This window comes from Orcinus orca, chromosome 5 (genome assembly GCF_937001465.1).
Source record: "Orcinus orca chromosome 5, mOrcOrc1.1, whole genome shotgun sequence".
NCBI classification, from domain to species: domain Eukaryota; kingdom Metazoa; phylum Chordata; class Mammalia; order Artiodactyla; family Delphinidae; genus Orcinus; species Orcinus orca.
This window is the reverse complement of record NC_064563.1, coordinates 20,886,423-20,903,705: the sequence shown is the minus strand read 5'-3', so window position 1 is coordinate 20,903,705 and position 17,283 is coordinate 20,886,423. Positions and strand designations below refer to the sequence as shown.

The 17,283-nt window shown below is 41.3% G+C and overlaps 1 protein-coding gene across 8 annotated transcripts in view; it reads left to right on the top strand.

Moving 5' to 3' along the window:
- The first annotated feature begins 1,296 nt into the window (after positions 1-1,296).
- HPS3 (HPS3 biogenesis of lysosomal organelles complex 2 subunit 1) overlaps positions 1,297-17,283 on the top strand; it is a 45,042-nt gene continuing 29,055 nt past the window's right edge. For all 8 annotated transcript variants that reach the window (XR_007477538.1, XR_004475903.2, XR_004475907.2 and 5 more), the window contains exons 1-4: positions 1,297-1,631; positions 15,473-15,964; positions 16,514-16,685; positions 16,789-16,874. Coding sequence is in view for 3 of the 8 variants with exons in the window: in XM_033402756.2 (XP_033258647.1) it covers positions 1,415-1,631; positions 15,473-15,964; positions 16,514-16,685; positions 16,789-16,874 (967 nt within the window). In the remaining 5 variants the exon portion in view is untranslated. The remainder of the gene's footprint in view (positions 1,632-15,472; positions 15,965-16,513; positions 16,686-16,788; positions 16,875-17,283) is intronic.

Sequence of the window (17,283 nt, the reverse complement as noted above, 5' to 3'; positions counted from 1 at the left end):
CCTTTCTGGCACCAGGGACTGGTTTCGTGGAAGACAATTTTTCTACGGACCGGGTTGGGGGGATGGTTCAGGCAGTAATGGGAGCACTGGGGGGCGGCGGATGAAGCTTCGCTGGCTTGCCCGCCACTCACCTCCCGCTGTGCGGCCCGGTTCCTAACAGGTTGGGGACCGGTACCGGTCTGCAGCCTGGGGGTTGGGGACCCCTGATCTAGAGGGTTTAGGAAATGGAGGTACAGTTTAACTGACTTCAATCCAATCGCACCTAATCTGTAAATTCTTAGAAGAGCTCATGAGGGCGACGAAAGGAAATTTTGCTTTTTCTTTTCAGTTCTCTTCCTGTGTGCCAAAAGACAGCATCCCTCAATCCATACTGTACTTACATTTTTTTCTGGATGAATTGGAAAGAGTAGCTCCAATACCCGCTTCATCTAAATCTGCTTTTTTTTTAAAAATTGGAATTTGCAACCAGGAGCTCCACATTGAGATGTCAGGAATAGGTACAGAATACAGATTAGAGGATAGTTTTAGGAGCACTGGAGTGAGAACCAGTGGATTTCACCCCTAGCGCATCTATCCTCTGGGCCTCGGACTAATCTTCTCAAATATTTGGAGTTCATTAGATGACATCCACAATTCTTCAGCAAATTTTTTTTTTCCCAAGCATGTTCTAGGCGTTGCTCTTTCCAACTAAACAATTCTGAAATTTTCAGTACTTTTGAGCAACTCTTCAGTGTGTTTAGCCTGGAGTTGAGCTGTGTGCACTCCACTTCAGTTTTTTTTTTTAATTTTTAATATTTATTTATGTACGGTGTATTGGGTCTTAGTTGTGGCATGCATGCGGGAGCTAGTTCCCGACCAGGGATGGAACCCGGGCCCCCCTGCATTGGGAGTATGGAGTCTTACCCACTGGACCACCAGGGAAGTCCCTCCACTTCGGTTTTTGCAGTCCTGTTCTCCAGAAGCTCACAGGCTGAAGCAAGTATAAAATGGTACAAGAAACTGATGATCAAGTGTTTAAATGTACTCAAGGGTCTAAACATCTCGCCTGGTCCAAATCAGTAACGTGAAAAGACGAAGGGAAGGACACAGTGACCCCTGTGCCCACCAACTCCTGGGCGCGGAGGCGTGGTTAGCCCTGAGTGGCCTGGTCCAAGGCCAAAGGACTAAGGGCCTGCGGGGCGCGGCGGCGGCCGGGGCGGGCGCGACCTTTCCTCCGGCTCCACCCTCGCCCGGTAGCGGCCTCTTTAAGAATCCGAGCCGCTAGCGGGCCTGCTGGCACTCACGTGACTCCGCTCAGCTCACTTGCTCGCGGAAGTGGTCCAGCCTCCGCGTCCCGCGAGGCGGTCTCCGGGTGCCCCGCGGGGCGGGCTGGCCGGAGCGGGCACCGCCGGGCGGCCCGCAGCAGGTTGCTGAGATGGTGCAGTTGTACAACCTGCACCCGTTCGGGTCGCAGGAGGTGGTGCCCTGCAAGTTGGAGCCTGAACGCTTCTGCGGCGGGGGACGCGATGCGCTGTTCGTGGCGGCCGGTTGCAAAGTGGAGGCGTTCGCAGTCGCCGGCCAGGGGCTGTGCCAGCCAAGGTGTGCCTTTTCCACGCTGGGCAGGGTGCTGCGCCTGGCCTACAGTGAGGCCGGTGAGTAGCGGTGGGGTCAGGGGGCTCCTGGGCCCCGGATTGGGGCCTCCTTCCTAGAGGACCGAGCGACGCCTATAGCTCTGGATGGGGAGGTACTTTGTGCTTGCCGGACGGTCTTGCCAGGTCTGGCGGCTGATGGAAGTTGTGCGCTGTGCGGCTGTCCTGGCAACCACAGGTTAGAGCCCGCCTTTGGTGGGCGGGGGACGCTGATTGTTCCTGCTTTTCTGGCGTCCTCGCCGGGAAGTACCTTGGTTGGGTGGCTGGATTACACTCAACCCAGACACTTCAAACCAAATAAACTTCTTTTCGTATAGAAAACAAGTACACACAAAAGTAGGGAGAATAGTATCCTGAACCCCCAGTTACTCCTATCTTCAACAGTTATGCCAACTCATGGCCAGTCCTTTATCTACTTCTTGTCGATTTTTGAAAGCTCACATTACATGCTGATTTTTAAATCTGTATAAATAGAGCTCAGGTCTTAGACCCCTTTTTCCCCAAACAGGGTAACAGCATCCACTACTCTTTTTCCACCAGAAACGTGAAGCAGTACCAAGGGGGTACTGTGTGGGTGTATCCCTACTTTAGAAAAATCCAACATTTGAAACTAGGTACTTGGGCTTCCCTGGTGGCACAGTGGTTGAGAGTCCGCCTGCCGACGCACAGGACGCGGGTTCGTGCCCCTGTCCGGGAGGATCCCACATGCCGCGGAGCGGCTGGGCCCGTGAGCCATGGCCGCTGAGCCTGCGCGTCCGGAGCCTGTGCTCCGCAACGGGAGAGGCCACAACGGTGAGAGGCCCGCGTACCGCAAAAAAAAAAAAAAAAAACTAGGTACTTAAGATGACAGAAAAATTCACCATAGGATTCTTTTAACTGCCTGATAAGACACTTAAGATTTGAATCCTGCTTTTCAAGAGGGGTGTAAAGGTGTAAATTGCAGTATTTAGGGTGGAAAAGCCTTTGGCTGAGGTACTTTACTAATAAAGTGGAGAGCAGGAACCTGGAGGATTGGAGATCTCTGCCTAATCGCTACTCTGTCTGCAACTGATTAGATGTGAGTTTATAGAAACTTTTGGGTCTCAGTGTCTGTTTTTAAAAAAAAAAAAGAAGTAATTTGAATGCTAGATCAGTGATTTCCAGACATTGGAATTTTGTGGATCAGCAAAGAATTGTGGGGCTACCATACACAGTATCTGACTGTTCATTTTGTCAAGTAAAGATATATATTTAAAAAAATGAAAAGCCCTACTGTTTACCGTCATCGTTATTTATACTGATAATAGGAGAAACACTTAGCTCCAAACATGGGATGTCTTTCTTTATGGGCAACTTACTATACTGTTATTATTTTTTCTTTTTGATTAGTGAAGACATAATAGGGGCCCGCAGGCCCACAGACCAGTTTGAAAACCACTTATTAGATCTGTAAGTTCTCTTTCAGCAGAAGATTCTGATTTTGGTATGTTTTATGATATTATTCTCCTAATCATTTCACAATATTAGTAGTTTTCCCCATCCCACCTCCTTTTTAGACCCAGGAGTTTTCACCTTCAAGAGCTCTGCTGAGTGGCAAACTCACCAGTTTCAACATTAGTATGTGTGTGTCTGCTGGTGAGGGAGAGACAGACATACAGACACTGTTTACATGACTTGTACCATTTGTCTTCCAAATGGACATTTAATCTAGAATTGGAAGTGGCAGGCGTTATGTAAACCTCTAGCTTTCTTGCCTGTCAGTAGTGGTGATTCTGGGGAATCCTTTGATGCCGCTACTTGTGTATAAAACACCCAATTCCTGAACCACGACCTTAGAGAAACTGTGTTTCCTGGGGTGTGGCCCAGCATCGGGTGAGTCTGGTGTGTAGTCAGGATTGAGGATCACTGACCTACAGCCTTACTGGCTGCTGTAGGCGGTGAGTAGTAGTATGGTACTGAAGCCTTGAAAAACAAAGATATTTTTGTAATTCAGTTGGCTGTCTTAAGAAACTTCAGGAGTCCTGTGGTATGGCATTAGCATGAGTCAGATAGCTCAAGGGTAACTTTCAGCTTGAACGCAATGCCTGGGTACAGCTTCTATCAATCCACAGGTAGTGGACTCCTAGCTGTGCTGATATCCAGATAGCTCGTCTTACACTTTCCAGCTTTTTCTTTTTTGTCTCTGTCCTTCCACTCACAGTAACATGGACATGGGGATTCCTGCTCTAAGCCCAGGGTCTCCTCCACCCCCCCACCCTGTCAAAAACAAAGTGAATCTTAGATCAGGGATTTATATTTACTGTAAATGCTTTGCAGGTCTTTTATCCAAACAGAAAACATTTTCAAGTTTTTGTGTTTTTTTTCCATTTCTAACTAGCAGGATGCCAGTCTCCTTTCATAAAGTTTGGGGGTATTAGAATGTAGGTCAAAATTTTGAAGGATGGGCCCTAAATATCATCATCAGTAATGGAAATTTAATATAGGTTTTGTGTGTGAAGGGAGGAAGAGGCGATGTGAGAACTCGCTCTCGAGGGAGAAAGACCTGGTGGCCAGGGTTGAGTGCTGTGTGGGGAGCTCTGGTGCTGGACACTTGCTTATGGGGTGTCTGGAGGTGGTGAGGCAGAGAGGACAAGACCTTGTGACCCTCATTGCCTGTCCTTTAGCACAAGTACATTAAAGAGCCCTAGAATGTCTATTATCTCCCCCCAAGCCCTACCCTCCCTCAACTTTTTTAAAATCATAAAACATATTTTCATACATTGTATGTTATTTCTGCCTTCTGATATCTATTCTGTCATAGGAGTACAGCCTTTTCCTTAATCTGGTATTAGTGTTAACCAGGTTTATGATCTTGTGCATAAAAGGATAAGTTTACTTATTTTTTAAAACAATCAATGACTCTCAGCTTAAGGATAAATATAAGGATGATTTTTTAATTTACTTAATGAAGACAGGCTGTTGTAAAATAAGTAAAATAAGACCCTGGGCACATAATACCTTAAAAAGTTTAATTCCTTTCTCTTATAAAGGACTATAACCTCCACAGAATCCTCTAGACTTATATCTCCTTTGGAACATTTTGAGAGACAGCGTGGAATGAACATTGGTTTTTGAGCTAACCAGATCAAGGTTTAAACCCCGATGCCATCCGTTTGTTGTCTGTGTTGCCTTAGGCAGGTTACTCAGCTTATCTGAGTCTCAGATTCCTGATCTATAAAATGGAGAAGGATATAATGTCTTGAAGAGCTGTGAGGATTAACTGAGAGAACTCTAAAGCTCTGTTCAAAAGGCTTACCAGGTAGACACAGCAAGTTCTAGTTCATTATTTGTAAGACAAGTTATTAATTTGAAAACATATTAATGCAAGACAGCATAGGCACTATCTATAGTTTGCAAATTATATATAAAACAGTTGATATATAGACTTTACCAATGAAATAAGCATATATTTATAGACATACGATAGAAAGCTTTTATTATAACTAAACAAATATTCTTAGTTTTAAAATTCATTTAGTAACTTGACTATGACACCAAAGCACTGACAAAAGAAAAAAATAGAAAAATTGGATGTCATCAAAATTAAAAAGTTTTGTGCATCAAAGGACACTATCAACAGATTGAAAAGGCAATCCACAGAATGGGAGAAAATATTTGCAAAGCATATACCCGATGAGGGATTACTATTCAGAATATATAAAGAACTCCTATGACTCAACAACAGAACAACCCAATTCAAAAGTGGGCCAAGGATTTGAATAGACATTTTTCCAAGTGGCCAACCAGCACATGAAAAGATGCTCAGCGTCACTAATCATCATGGAAATGCAAATCAAAACCACAGTGAGATACCACTTCATACCCATTAGGTTGGCCATTATCAAAACAAATAGAAAATAACAAGTGTTGATGAGAATGTGGAGAAATTGGAACCCTTGTACATTGGTGGTAGGAGTGGAAAGTGATAGAGCTACTGTAGAAAACAGTATGATGGTTCCTCAAAAAATTTATAGAATTACCATATGATCCAGCAATTTCACTTCTGGGTATGTACACAGAATAATTGAAAGCAGGGACTTGTGCAGATATTTGTACACCAGTGTTCACAGCATTTTTCACTAGAGCCAAGAGGTGGAAGCAGCCCAAGTGTTCATTGACAGGTAAGTAAAATGTACGATATCCATACAGCCTTAAAAATGGATGAAACTCAGACACAAGCTACACCACAAATGAACCCTGATGACATTTTGCTAAGTGAAACAAGCCTGACACAAAAAGACAAATATTGTGTTATTCAATTTATGAATTCAGAGAGACAGAGTGGAATGCTGTTGTCAGTGTCTGTGGACTCGAGGCACTACTTCTGATTTATTGCAGTGTTCAGTCCTAGTTTTCAGCTTTATTCTTTTTTTTTAACATCTTTATTGGATTATAATTGCTTTACAATGCTGTGTTAGTTTCTGCTGTATAACAAAGTGGATCAGCTATATGCATACATATAACCCTCTTGCGTCTCCCTCCCACCCTCGCGATCCCACCCCTCTAGGTGGTCACAAACCACCGAGCTAATCTCCCTGTGCTATGCGGCTGCTTCCCACTAGCTATCTGTTTTACATTTGGTAGTGTATATATGTCCATGCCACTCTCTCACTTCGTCCCAGCTTACCCTTCCCCCTCCCCATGTCCTCAAGTCCATTCTCTACCTCTGCGCCTTTATTCCTGTCCTGCCCCTAGGTTCATCAGAACCATTTTTTTAATATTCCATATATATGTGTTAGCAAATGGCATTTGTTTTTCTCTTTCTGACTTACTTCACTCTATATGACAGACTCTAGATCCATCCACCTCACTACAAATAACTCAATTTTGTTTCTTTTTATGGCTGAATAATATTCCATTGTATATATGTGCCACATCTTCTTTATCCATTCATCTGTTGATGGACACTTAGGTTGCTTCCATGTCCTGGCTATTGTATATAGTGCTGCAGTGAACACTGTGGTACGTGACTTTTTTTTTTTTGTGGTACGTGGGCCTCTCACTGTGTGGCCTCTCCCATTGCGGAGCACAGGCTCCGGACGCGCAGGCTCAGCGGCCATGGCTCACGGGCCCAGCTGCCCCGCAGCATGTGGGATCTTCCCGGACCGGGGCATGAACCTGTGTCCCCTGCATCGGCAGGTGGACTCTCAACCACTGCGCCACCAGGGAAGCCCCTGTGACTCTTTTTGAGTTATGGTTTTCTCAGGGTATATGCCCAGTAGTGGGATTGCTGGGTCATATGGTAGTTCTATTTTTAGTTTTTTAAGGAACCTCCATACTGTTTTCCATAGTGGCTGAATCAATTTACTTTCCCACCAACAGTGCAAGAGGGTTCCCTTTTCTCCACACCCTCTCCAGCATTTATTGTTTGTAGATTTCTTGGTGATGGCCATTCTAACTGGTGTGCGGTGATACCTCATTGTAGTTTTGTTTTTTATATAAATTTATTTATTTTATTTATTTATGTTTGGCTGCAGTGGGTCTTCCTTGCTGTGTGTGGACTTTTTCTAGTTGCTGCGAGCAGGGGCTACTCTACTTTACAGTGGCTTCTCTTGTTGTGGCGCACAGGCTCTAGGCATGCGGGCTCAGTAGTTGTGGCTCACGGGCTTAGCTGCTCTGCGGCATGTAGGATCTTCCTGGGCCATGGATTGAACCCATGTACCCTGCATTGGCAGGTAGATTCTTAACCACTGCACCACCAGGGAAGTCCCCCCTCATTGTAGTTTTGATTTTCATTTCTCTAATGATTAGTGATGTTAAGCATCCTTTCATGTGTTTGTTGGCAATCTGTATATCTTCTTTGGAGAAATGTCTATTTAGGTCTTCTGCCCATTTTTGGATTGGGTTGTTTGTTTTTTTCATATTGAGCTGCATGAGCTTGTATATTTTGGAGATTAATCCTTTGTCAGTTGCTTCCTTTGCAAAGATTTTCTCCCATTCTGAGGGTTGTCTTTTCATCTTATTTATGGTTTCCTTTGTTGTGCAAAAGCTTTTAAGTTTCATTAGGTCCTATTTGTTTATTTTTGTTTTTATTTCCATTTCTCTAGGAGGTAGGTCAAAAAAGGATTTTGCTGTGATTTATGTCATAGAGTGTTCTGCCTATGTTTTCCTCTAAGAGTTTGATAGTGTCTGGCCTTACATTTAGGTCTCTAATCCATTTTGAGTTTATTTTTGTATATGGTGTTAGGGAGTGTTCTAATTTCATGCTTTTCCATGTAGGTGTCCAGTTTTCCCAGCACCACTTACTGAAGAGGCTGTCTTTTCTCCATCGTATACTCTTGCCTGCTTTATCAAAGATAAGGTGACCATATGTGCATGGGTTTATCTCTGAGCTTTCTACCCTGTTCCATTGATCTGTATTTCTGTTTTTGTGCCAGTACCATATTGTCTTGATTACTGTAGCTTTGTAGTATAGTCTGAAGTCAGGGAGCCTGATTGCTCCAGCTCCACTTTTCTTTCTTTATATTGCTTTGGCTATTCGGGGCCTTTTGTGTTTCCATACAAATTGTGAAATTTTTTGCCTAGTTCTGTGAAAAATTCCATTGGTAGTTTGATAGGGATTGCACTGAATCTGTAGATTGATTGGGTAGTATAGTCATTTTCACAATGTTAATTCTTCCAGTCCAAGAACACGGTATATCTCTCCATCTGTTTGTATCATCTTTAATTTCCTTCATCAGTGTCTTATAGTTTTCTCCATACAGGTGTTTTGTCTCCTTAGGTAGGTTTATTCCTAGGTATTTTATTCTTTTTGTTGCAATGGTAAATGGGAGTGTTTCCTTAATTTGTCTTTCAGATTTTTCATCATTAGTGTATTAGAATGCAAGCGATTTCTGTGCATTACTTTTTTATCCTGCTACTCTACCAAATTCATTGATTAGCTCTAGCAGTTTTCTGGTAGCATCTTTAGGATTCTCTGTGTATAGTATCACGTCACCTGCAAATAGTGACACTTTTACTTCTTTTCTGATTTGGATTCCTTTTTTTTCTTTTTCTTCTTGGATTGCTGTGGCTAAAACTTCCAAAACTATGTTGAATCATAGTGGTGAGAGTGGGCAACCTTGTCTTTTTCCTGATCTTAGAAGAAATGCTTTCAGTTTTTCACCATTGAGAATTATGTTGGATCATCATTTGTCATAAATGTCCTTTAGTATTTTGAGTTAGGTTCCCTCTGTGCCCCCTTTCTGAAGAGTTTTTGTCATAAATGGGTGCTGAATTTTGTCTAAAGCTTTTTCTGCATCTATTGAGATTATCATATGGTTTTTATCTTTCAATTTGTTAATATGGTGTATCACATTGATTGATTTGTGTATATTGAAGAATCTCTTGCATTCCTGGGATAAACCCCACTTGATCATGGTGTATGATCCTTTTAATGTGCTGTTGGATTCCGTTTCCTAGTATTTTGTTGAGGATTTTTGCATCTATGTTCATCAGTGATATTGGGTAGTTTTCTTTTTTTGTGACATCTCTGTCTGGTTTTCGTATCAGGATGATGGTGGCCTCATAAAATGAGTTTGGGAGTGTTCTTCCCTCTGCTATATTTTGGAGGAGTTTGAGAAGGATAGGTGTTAGCTCTTCTCTAAATGTTTGATAGAATTCACCTGTGAAGCCATCTGGTCATGGGCTTTTGTTTGTTGGAAGATTTTTAATCACAGTTTCAATTTCAGTGCTTGTGATTGGTCCATTTATATTTTCTATTTCTTCCTGGTTCAGTCTCAGAAGGTTGTACTTTTCCAAGAATTTGTCCATTTCTTCCAGGTTGCCCATTTTATTGGTATATAGTTGCTTGTTGTCAACTGTCATGATCCTTTGTATTTCTGCAGTGTCAGTTGTTACTTCTCCATTTTCAATTGTAATTTTGTTGATTTGAGTCTTCTCCCTTTTTCTTGATGAGTCTGGCTAATGGTTTATCAATTTTGTTTATCTTCTCAAAGAACCAACTTTTAGTTTTATTGATCTTTGCTATTGTTGTCTTCATTTCTTTTTAATTTATTTCTGATCTGATCTTTATGATTTCTTTCCTTCTGCTACCTTTGGGGTTTTTTTTTCTTCTTTCTCTAATTGCTTTAGGTGTAAGGTTAGGTTGTTGATTTGAGATTTTTCTTGTTTCTTGAGGTAGGATTGTATTGCTATAAACTTCCCTCTTAGAACTGCTTTTACTGCCTCCCATTGGTTTTGGGTCATCGTATTTTCATTGTTATTTGTTTCTCAGTATTTTTTGATTTCCTCTTTGATTTCTTCAGTGATCTCTTGGTTATTTAGTAGCGTATTGTTCAGCCTCCATGTATTTGTATTTTTTACAGATTTTTTCCTGTAATTGATATCTAGTCTCTTAGCGTTGTGGTCGGAAAAGATACTTGATATGATTTCAATTTTCTTAAATTTACCAAGGCTTCATTTGTGACCCACAATATGGTCTATACTGGAGAATTTTCCATGAACCCTTGAGAAGAAAGTGTATTCTGTTGCTTTTGGATGGATGTTCTATAAATATCAGTTAAAGCCGTCTTTTTTAATGTATCACTTAAAGCTTGTGTTTCCTTATTTATTTTCATTTTGGATGATCTGTCCATTGGTGAAGGTGGAGTGTTAAAATCCCGTACTATTATTGTATTACTGTTGATTTCCCCTCTTATGGCTGTTAACATTTGACTTATGTATTGAGGTGCTCCTATTGTGGGTGCATAAATATTTACCATTGTTATATCTTCTTGGATTGATCCCTTCATCATTATGTAGTGTCCTTCTTTGTCTCTTGTAATTTATTACAATAATTTATTTTAAAGTCTGTTTTGTCTGATATGAGAATTGCTACTCCAGCCTTCTTCTGATTTCCGTTTGCATGGAATATCTTTTTCCTTCCCCTCACTTTCAGTCTGTATGTGTCCCTAGGTCTGAAGTGGGTCTCTTGCAGACAGCATATATATGGGTCTTGTTTTTGTATCCATTCAGCCGTCTATGTCTTTTGGTTGGAGCATTTAATCCATTTGCATTTAAGGTAGTTATCAATATGTTTGTTCCTATTACCACTTTCTTAATTATTTTGCGTTTGTTTTTGTAGGTCTTTTCCTTCTCTTGTGTTTCCTGCCTAGTGAAGTTCCTTTAGCATTTGTTGTGAAGCTGGTTTGGTGGCACTGAACTCTCTTAGCTTTTGCTTGTCTGTAGAGGTTTTAATTTCCCCATGGAATCTGAATGAGATCCTTGCTGGGTAGAGTAATCTTGGTTGTAGGTTTTTTTCCTTTCATCACTTTAAGTATATCCTGCCATTCCCTCTGGCTCGCAGAGTTTCTGCTGAAAGATCAGCTGTTAACCTTATGGGGATTCCCTTGTATGTTATTTGTTGTTTTTCCCTTGCTGCTTTTAATATTTTTTCTTTGTATTTAATTTTTGATACTTTGATTAATATGTGTCTCGGCGTGTTTCTCTTTGGGTTTATCCTGTATGGGACTCTCTGTGCTTCCTGGACTTGATTGACTATTTCCTTTCCCGTGTTAGGGAAGTTTTCAACTATAAGCTCTTCAAATATTTTCTCAGTCCCTTACTTTTTCTCTTCCTCTTCTGGGACCCCTGTAATTGAATGTTGCTGTGTTTAATGTTGTCCCAGAGGTCTCTGAGACTGTCCTCAATTCTTTTCATTATTTTTTCTTTATTCTGCTCCCTGTCAGTTATTTCCACTATTTTATCTTCCAGCTCACTTATCCATTCTTCTGCCTCAGTTATTCTGCTATTGATTCCTTTTAGAGTATTTTTAATTTCAGTTATTGTGTTGTTCATCACTGTTTATTTGCTCTTTAGTTCTTCTAGATCCTTGTTAAATGTTTCTTCTGTTTTCTCCATTCTGCTTTTGAGATTTTGGATCATCTTTACTATCACTACTGTGAATTCTTTTTCAGGTAGGTTGCCTATTTCATCTTCATTTATTTGGTCTTATAGGTTTTTACCTTGCTCTTTCATCTGTAACGTATTTTTTTGTCATTTCATTTTTTTTTTTTTTTGGATGGGTGGGGCTGTATTCCTGTCTTACTAGTAGTTTGGCCTGAGGCGTCCAGCACTGGAGTTTGCAGGGAGTTGGACAGAGCCGGGTCTTAGTGCTGAGATTAGGACCTCTGGGAGGCCTCACTCTGGTTGATATTCCCTGGGGTCTGAGGTTTTCTTTTAGCCCAGCGTTTCGGACTCAGAGCTCCCACCATAGGAGCTTGGGCCCAACCTCAGGTCTGGGAACCAAATCCCAAAAGCTTTGTCTTGTGGCAAAAAAAAAAAAAAAAAAGGAAAAGAAAAGAAAAAAAGATCAGTACAATATCAAAGAATAAAAAAAAATTGGAAAGATAAAAAATAGATTAGGAAAAATAAAAATATAATTGATACAACTGCAACAAGGTAAAATAAAACTGCAACAGAGAAAAGAAAAAAAAGGGGGGGGGGGAACAAGCCAAAAGTAGAGCTCAATAACAAAGTATAAAGAATAAAATAAAGTTAGAAAAATAAAAGATTTATTAGGAAAAATAAAAATATAAATGAATCAACAATAATGAATCAGCAAGGTAAAACAGAACCCCAATGTAAAAGAGGAAAGAAGAAAAAAAAGTCTTGGCTGTGTGGGCAGAGTTTAGGCAGGGGTGGAATTTAGGCAAGGGTGGGGTTTAGGGTGGGGTGGGACCTAGGCCAGTGGGGGGGTGACATTTTAGCATGGGGCGGTGCCTAGGCTCAGGACCCGGTTGCTGGTGGTTCCTCCTGTCCCCGTAGGTGTCCGTGATCCCCCACCGGTGCCTGGTAGGTGCCTTGGTCATGCAGAGATGCAAATTCCTCGTCCTCCTAGTCCGCCATCTTGACTCCACCCCCTCACTTTTATTTTTTATTTATTTATTTATTTTTGCGGTACGAGGGCCTGTCACTGTTGTGGCCTCTCCTGTTGTGGAGCACAGGCTCCGGACGCACAGGCTCAGCGACCATGGCTCATAGGCCCAGCCGCTCCATGGCCTGTGGGATCTTCCTGGGCCGGGGCACGAACCCGTGTCCCCTGCATCGGCAGGCGGACTCTCAACCACTGCGCCACCAGGGAAGCCCCTGACTTTTATTATTAATGCACTTAGTTTTGCTTTCAATTTTATGTACCTTAGTTCTGAGTTAGATCTGCAGATGTGTACAAATAGTTCATATTTATGTATTGCACATAATCATGCTGTTCAGCATTGGTGCTATACTGTATTATGTAAGTAATAAAAACCATGTACAGAGGGTAGGAATGGGGAGTTATTGTTTAATGGATTCAGAGTTTTGGGGAAGATGAAAAAGTTTTGGAGATGGTGGTAATGGCTGTATAACAGCGTGAATGTACTTAATGTCACTGAGTTGTACACTTAAAAATGGTGAAAATGGTAAGTTTTACATATATTTTACCACAATAAAAATTTTTTTTTAATGTATTTACTGAGGGAATTCAAGGAAGATGGAGGCCACAAGGCATCTTTTGCCCCCAACTCCATCAGACTGCTTCTCTGGAACAGAGTGAGCAAATGTATGGGGCCTGCAGGGTATATTTAGGCATTCCACCAAGATCTCTGGGGAGAGAACAGGTACAGGCTCCACCTCTGTGGCATCAAAGGAACCAGCACAGGAGAAGGTTTGCTTCTGTTGAAGGCTGGTTCATTCTGGAGGAGGAGGGGCTTGGCCAGCCCACTTGGTGTCTGCAGAAAGGGGCTGCCCCCGCTTGCTTGCTGCATCTGTATATGGGAAGTTCGTGTGCTAACAGCAGCATTTCAGTTTCAATTCATTGGAAAAGGGCTTGTTTACCTAATAATGTTTAGCATATAGTAAGTTCTCTTTTCAGAATAACACTGACTTATACCCTCTGACCCACAAAGTTCTAAAGATTAAAAATTTAAATGAGGACTTCCCTGGTGGCGCAGGGTTAAGAATCCACCCTCCAAAGCAGGGGACACGGGTTCGATCCCTGGTCCAGGAAGATCCCACATGATGTGGAGCAACCAAGCCCATGTGCCACAGCTACTGAGCCTGCGCTCTAGAGCCTGTGAGCCACAACTACTGAGCCTGCATGTCACAACTACTGAAGCTTGCATGCCTAGAGCCCGTGCTCTGCAACAAGAGAAGCTACCGCAGTGAGAAGCCCGTGCACCGCCACGAAGAGTAGCCCCCGCTCGCTGCAACTAGAGAAAGCCCTCACGCAGCAACGAAGACCCAATGCAGCCAAAAAAAAAAAAAAATTAAATTAAAAAAACCACTAAAATAGAATATGTAAGTGTGTGTTTATGTAATTGGAGGACATAAGAGACTGTTTAAGCAAGTTAGGAAACACAGAAGCCAAGAAGGAAAAGATACATAGCTGTTACATATTGTAAAAGACGCCGTACAAAGTCAAACGTCAAACTATAGACTACCAAAAATGATTTGCTCTTCATGGCCAATGAAGGATTAATTATCACTTTTACCCGGAGAGCTGCTCTTCCTCGATAAGAAAAATCAACCTAATAAAATAGTAGATAACTTGCAGAAGGGAAATTATACATGGCTGAATAAACATAGGATAAGATGGCCAGCTTTATAAGTGGTCTGGAAAATACAAATTATAATAACCATTAGAGTCCATGTTTCCCCCATCACATGGAGTCAGTTCTAGTGAAGATGTGGGAAAATAGTGCTGTTTAAACAGCGCTGGTGACAACATGAATCTCTGTTACATAATTGTGATTATAATCTGGCAATATGTGTTAAAAATGCACCTGCCCTTTGACCTGATAGTCTTACTTTTGAGAATCTATGCCGTTGAAACTTACCCCCGCCACTAAATAAATATAGAGGTATAGGCCTATTTATTACAGTATAAAGTATAGTAGCAAAAAAACCCTGGAAATACTTGAATGTAGTATCTCAGTAGGGGAATTGTTGAATAAATTATGGCACATGTACATACAGGATATTTTGCAGATGTTGAAAAGGATGTTAGATATCCATGTATCTAACCTGGAGGGAAAGATATTTGGTAATCTTTGGGTAATACATTGGTAATTGTTTAAAGTTGCAGATTGTTAAATATATTTAGTGTGATTCCATTTTGGTAAAAACAAAAACAAAAATGACAAACTAGCACTCTGTGATCTAGGTTTATATGAAAGAAAGGTTTAGAAGGACGCGGGTTTAGGCTGTGTGTGTTAACATTGTCTCCTCGTGGATCGGACTGCCGGGGAGAGATCATACTACTTTTCATTTTGCACCTCTTTATCACTTTGACTTCTCACAACAAAGAGTAATTCCAAAATTACTTTGTAATTTAAAATAATCCAAGAAAATCAACAATTAAGGGAAAATTAACTTGGATTGAAATTTTATTTAATATGTATGGCTTTATCCTGTTTCTCAGAGTTGACATAAAGATATGACTTTTGTGGGAAGGGGAAGGGTTGTAGTATAAGTTCTGCTAACCTCTTCAGAGTTCCTGAATTTATACCTAATTTTAACATCACACTAATACCAAAGTCTTTATGTCAGGAGAACTTCGTTAGAGCTGTAGATTCAGAGCTGCAGTAACACTTAGAGCTGTCATAGGAATAAATCGTAGAATTTCTCTGTAAGCTTCATGAATAATTAATGGGTTATCTTAAGACATTAAAATGGGGGGAAATTGTATTTCAGAATCTAAATGTCTATTAGTTAAAAATACACCTAAGATCCTGTTACTTAGAGTTTCGTTCTAGTCAATCTTTAATTCAAGCATTCACATTAGATTCAGTTATAGTTCCTTTTCATGGTGCAAGGTAAGTGGTGGTTTCTAATTACAGATTCTAAGTATAATCTTATTTCTTTCTCAGGAGACTATTTGGTAGCAATTGAAGAGAAAAACAAAGCTACGTTTCTACGCGCTTATGTGAACTGGAGAAGTAAAAGGACTGAAAACTCCCGAGTGTGTATCCGAATGGTCGGACATGACGTGGAGGCACCCTTCAGTGAAACCTTCAGAGACCAGATGTCTATTGTGGAAATGCCGCTTTCTGAGGCCCCCCTGTGCATTTCCTGTTGCCCTGTGAAAGGAGACCTTCTTGTTGGCTGCACAAATAAGTTAGTTTTATTTAGTTTGAAGTATCAGATCATTAATGAAGAATTCTCAATATTGGACTTTGAGCGTTCTTTAATTATCCATATAGATAATATCACCCCTGTTGAAATTTCTTTTTGTATTGGATATGTCGCTGTCATGTCAGACTTAGAGGTTTTAATCCTAAAACTGGAGTCAGACCCCAAAAATGGAGAGCGTGTTAACCACCATCCACGTAAGACCAACAATCCAGTGAAACTGTCAGAAGGTAAATAATGAATTTAGCTTACTTTCTTGTGTTGGGTGCAGAGAAAACCCTTATTTCTGGCAATCTCCGAAAGGCGCTAGTATGTATATTGCAAGCCACATTATTTATGATGTAGTTGTTCCTAATACATGGGATTTGGATTTATCATCTGGCTGCCCATATCTTATTCTGTAGCATGTAAATGTATTTCCACATATATTTGTCATGAGAAATAATGAAACAGCTGCTGCTGGATGGGGAGTTCTGGACCCAGTCCTCATATCTACTAGCTGAATGACCTCGGGTTAGGAATACCATCTCTGAGTTTCAATTTCCTCGTGTGTAAAATGGCGATGATGATAATAGCCCATTGTACTTCATCAGTTGTGAGGGATAAATGAGCAAGTGCTGAGACTTTTCAAAATCATAGTGCTTTATAAATACGTGCGATGTGTGTGCATAAATTATTCCTATGTCTGTTTAATTGGTGGGGGGATATTGTGCAATCTAATTTGCACTGGAGGGGTACTTGGAGTTATTAAATAATTTTCTTCAATTTTATTTTTGAAGACATCAGTAATGAGACTTTGCAGCTTGAGTCAGATGATTTTGTTTTCTGCCAAAAGCCCATGGAACTTCTTGGTGAAGAAAGCAAACAGTCTGGAATAGCTGTTACACTGGAGTCAACAGGATTAGCTGATGAAAAAATACAGTATTTCCACGTTCAGCACCTGCTCTATAGGTACTAGAAAGCTTTTTATTCACCAGCATTTAATATATATTTACCTACTTAAAGTACATGGAAATTAGATCTCTCCCCCCTCTCTCTCTCTTTAAACTCACAGACGTTTTGCTCCTGATATTTCATCCTGTGTCTTGTCGGATGACATCAAGTTGCATTCACTTCAGCTGCTGCCCATTTACCAAACTGGTAAGTATGACAGTGCTGCAGTGCCATGAGGTGAAAAAGCCCTCGGACGGGAGGGGAGACCGGTGTGGGAAGTAGATTAGGTTCTTCTACTGAGGCTCCCTGTGGCCTTGGGCAGATTCCTTAGCAAATAACAGTAAGTGCTAGAAAGGGAAGTCGTGACTGCTAGGAGAAGCCATGGAGAGGATGTGACTGACAGAACCCATTTCCCTGTTTGAAATGGTCTCTAGGTCCCAAAAGGGACATGGAAGCCCTGTTATAGCTAAGGTTCATCTGGGTCCAGCTGGGTCATTTGCCAGAGCTGCTTAAGATGGCCTTGTGAGCCAGGTGGGAGAATGTGGACTGAATGGAAATCCATTTAGAGCGGTGGTTTTCAACCCTACTGCACATTGGCCTTACTTGGACGCTTTTC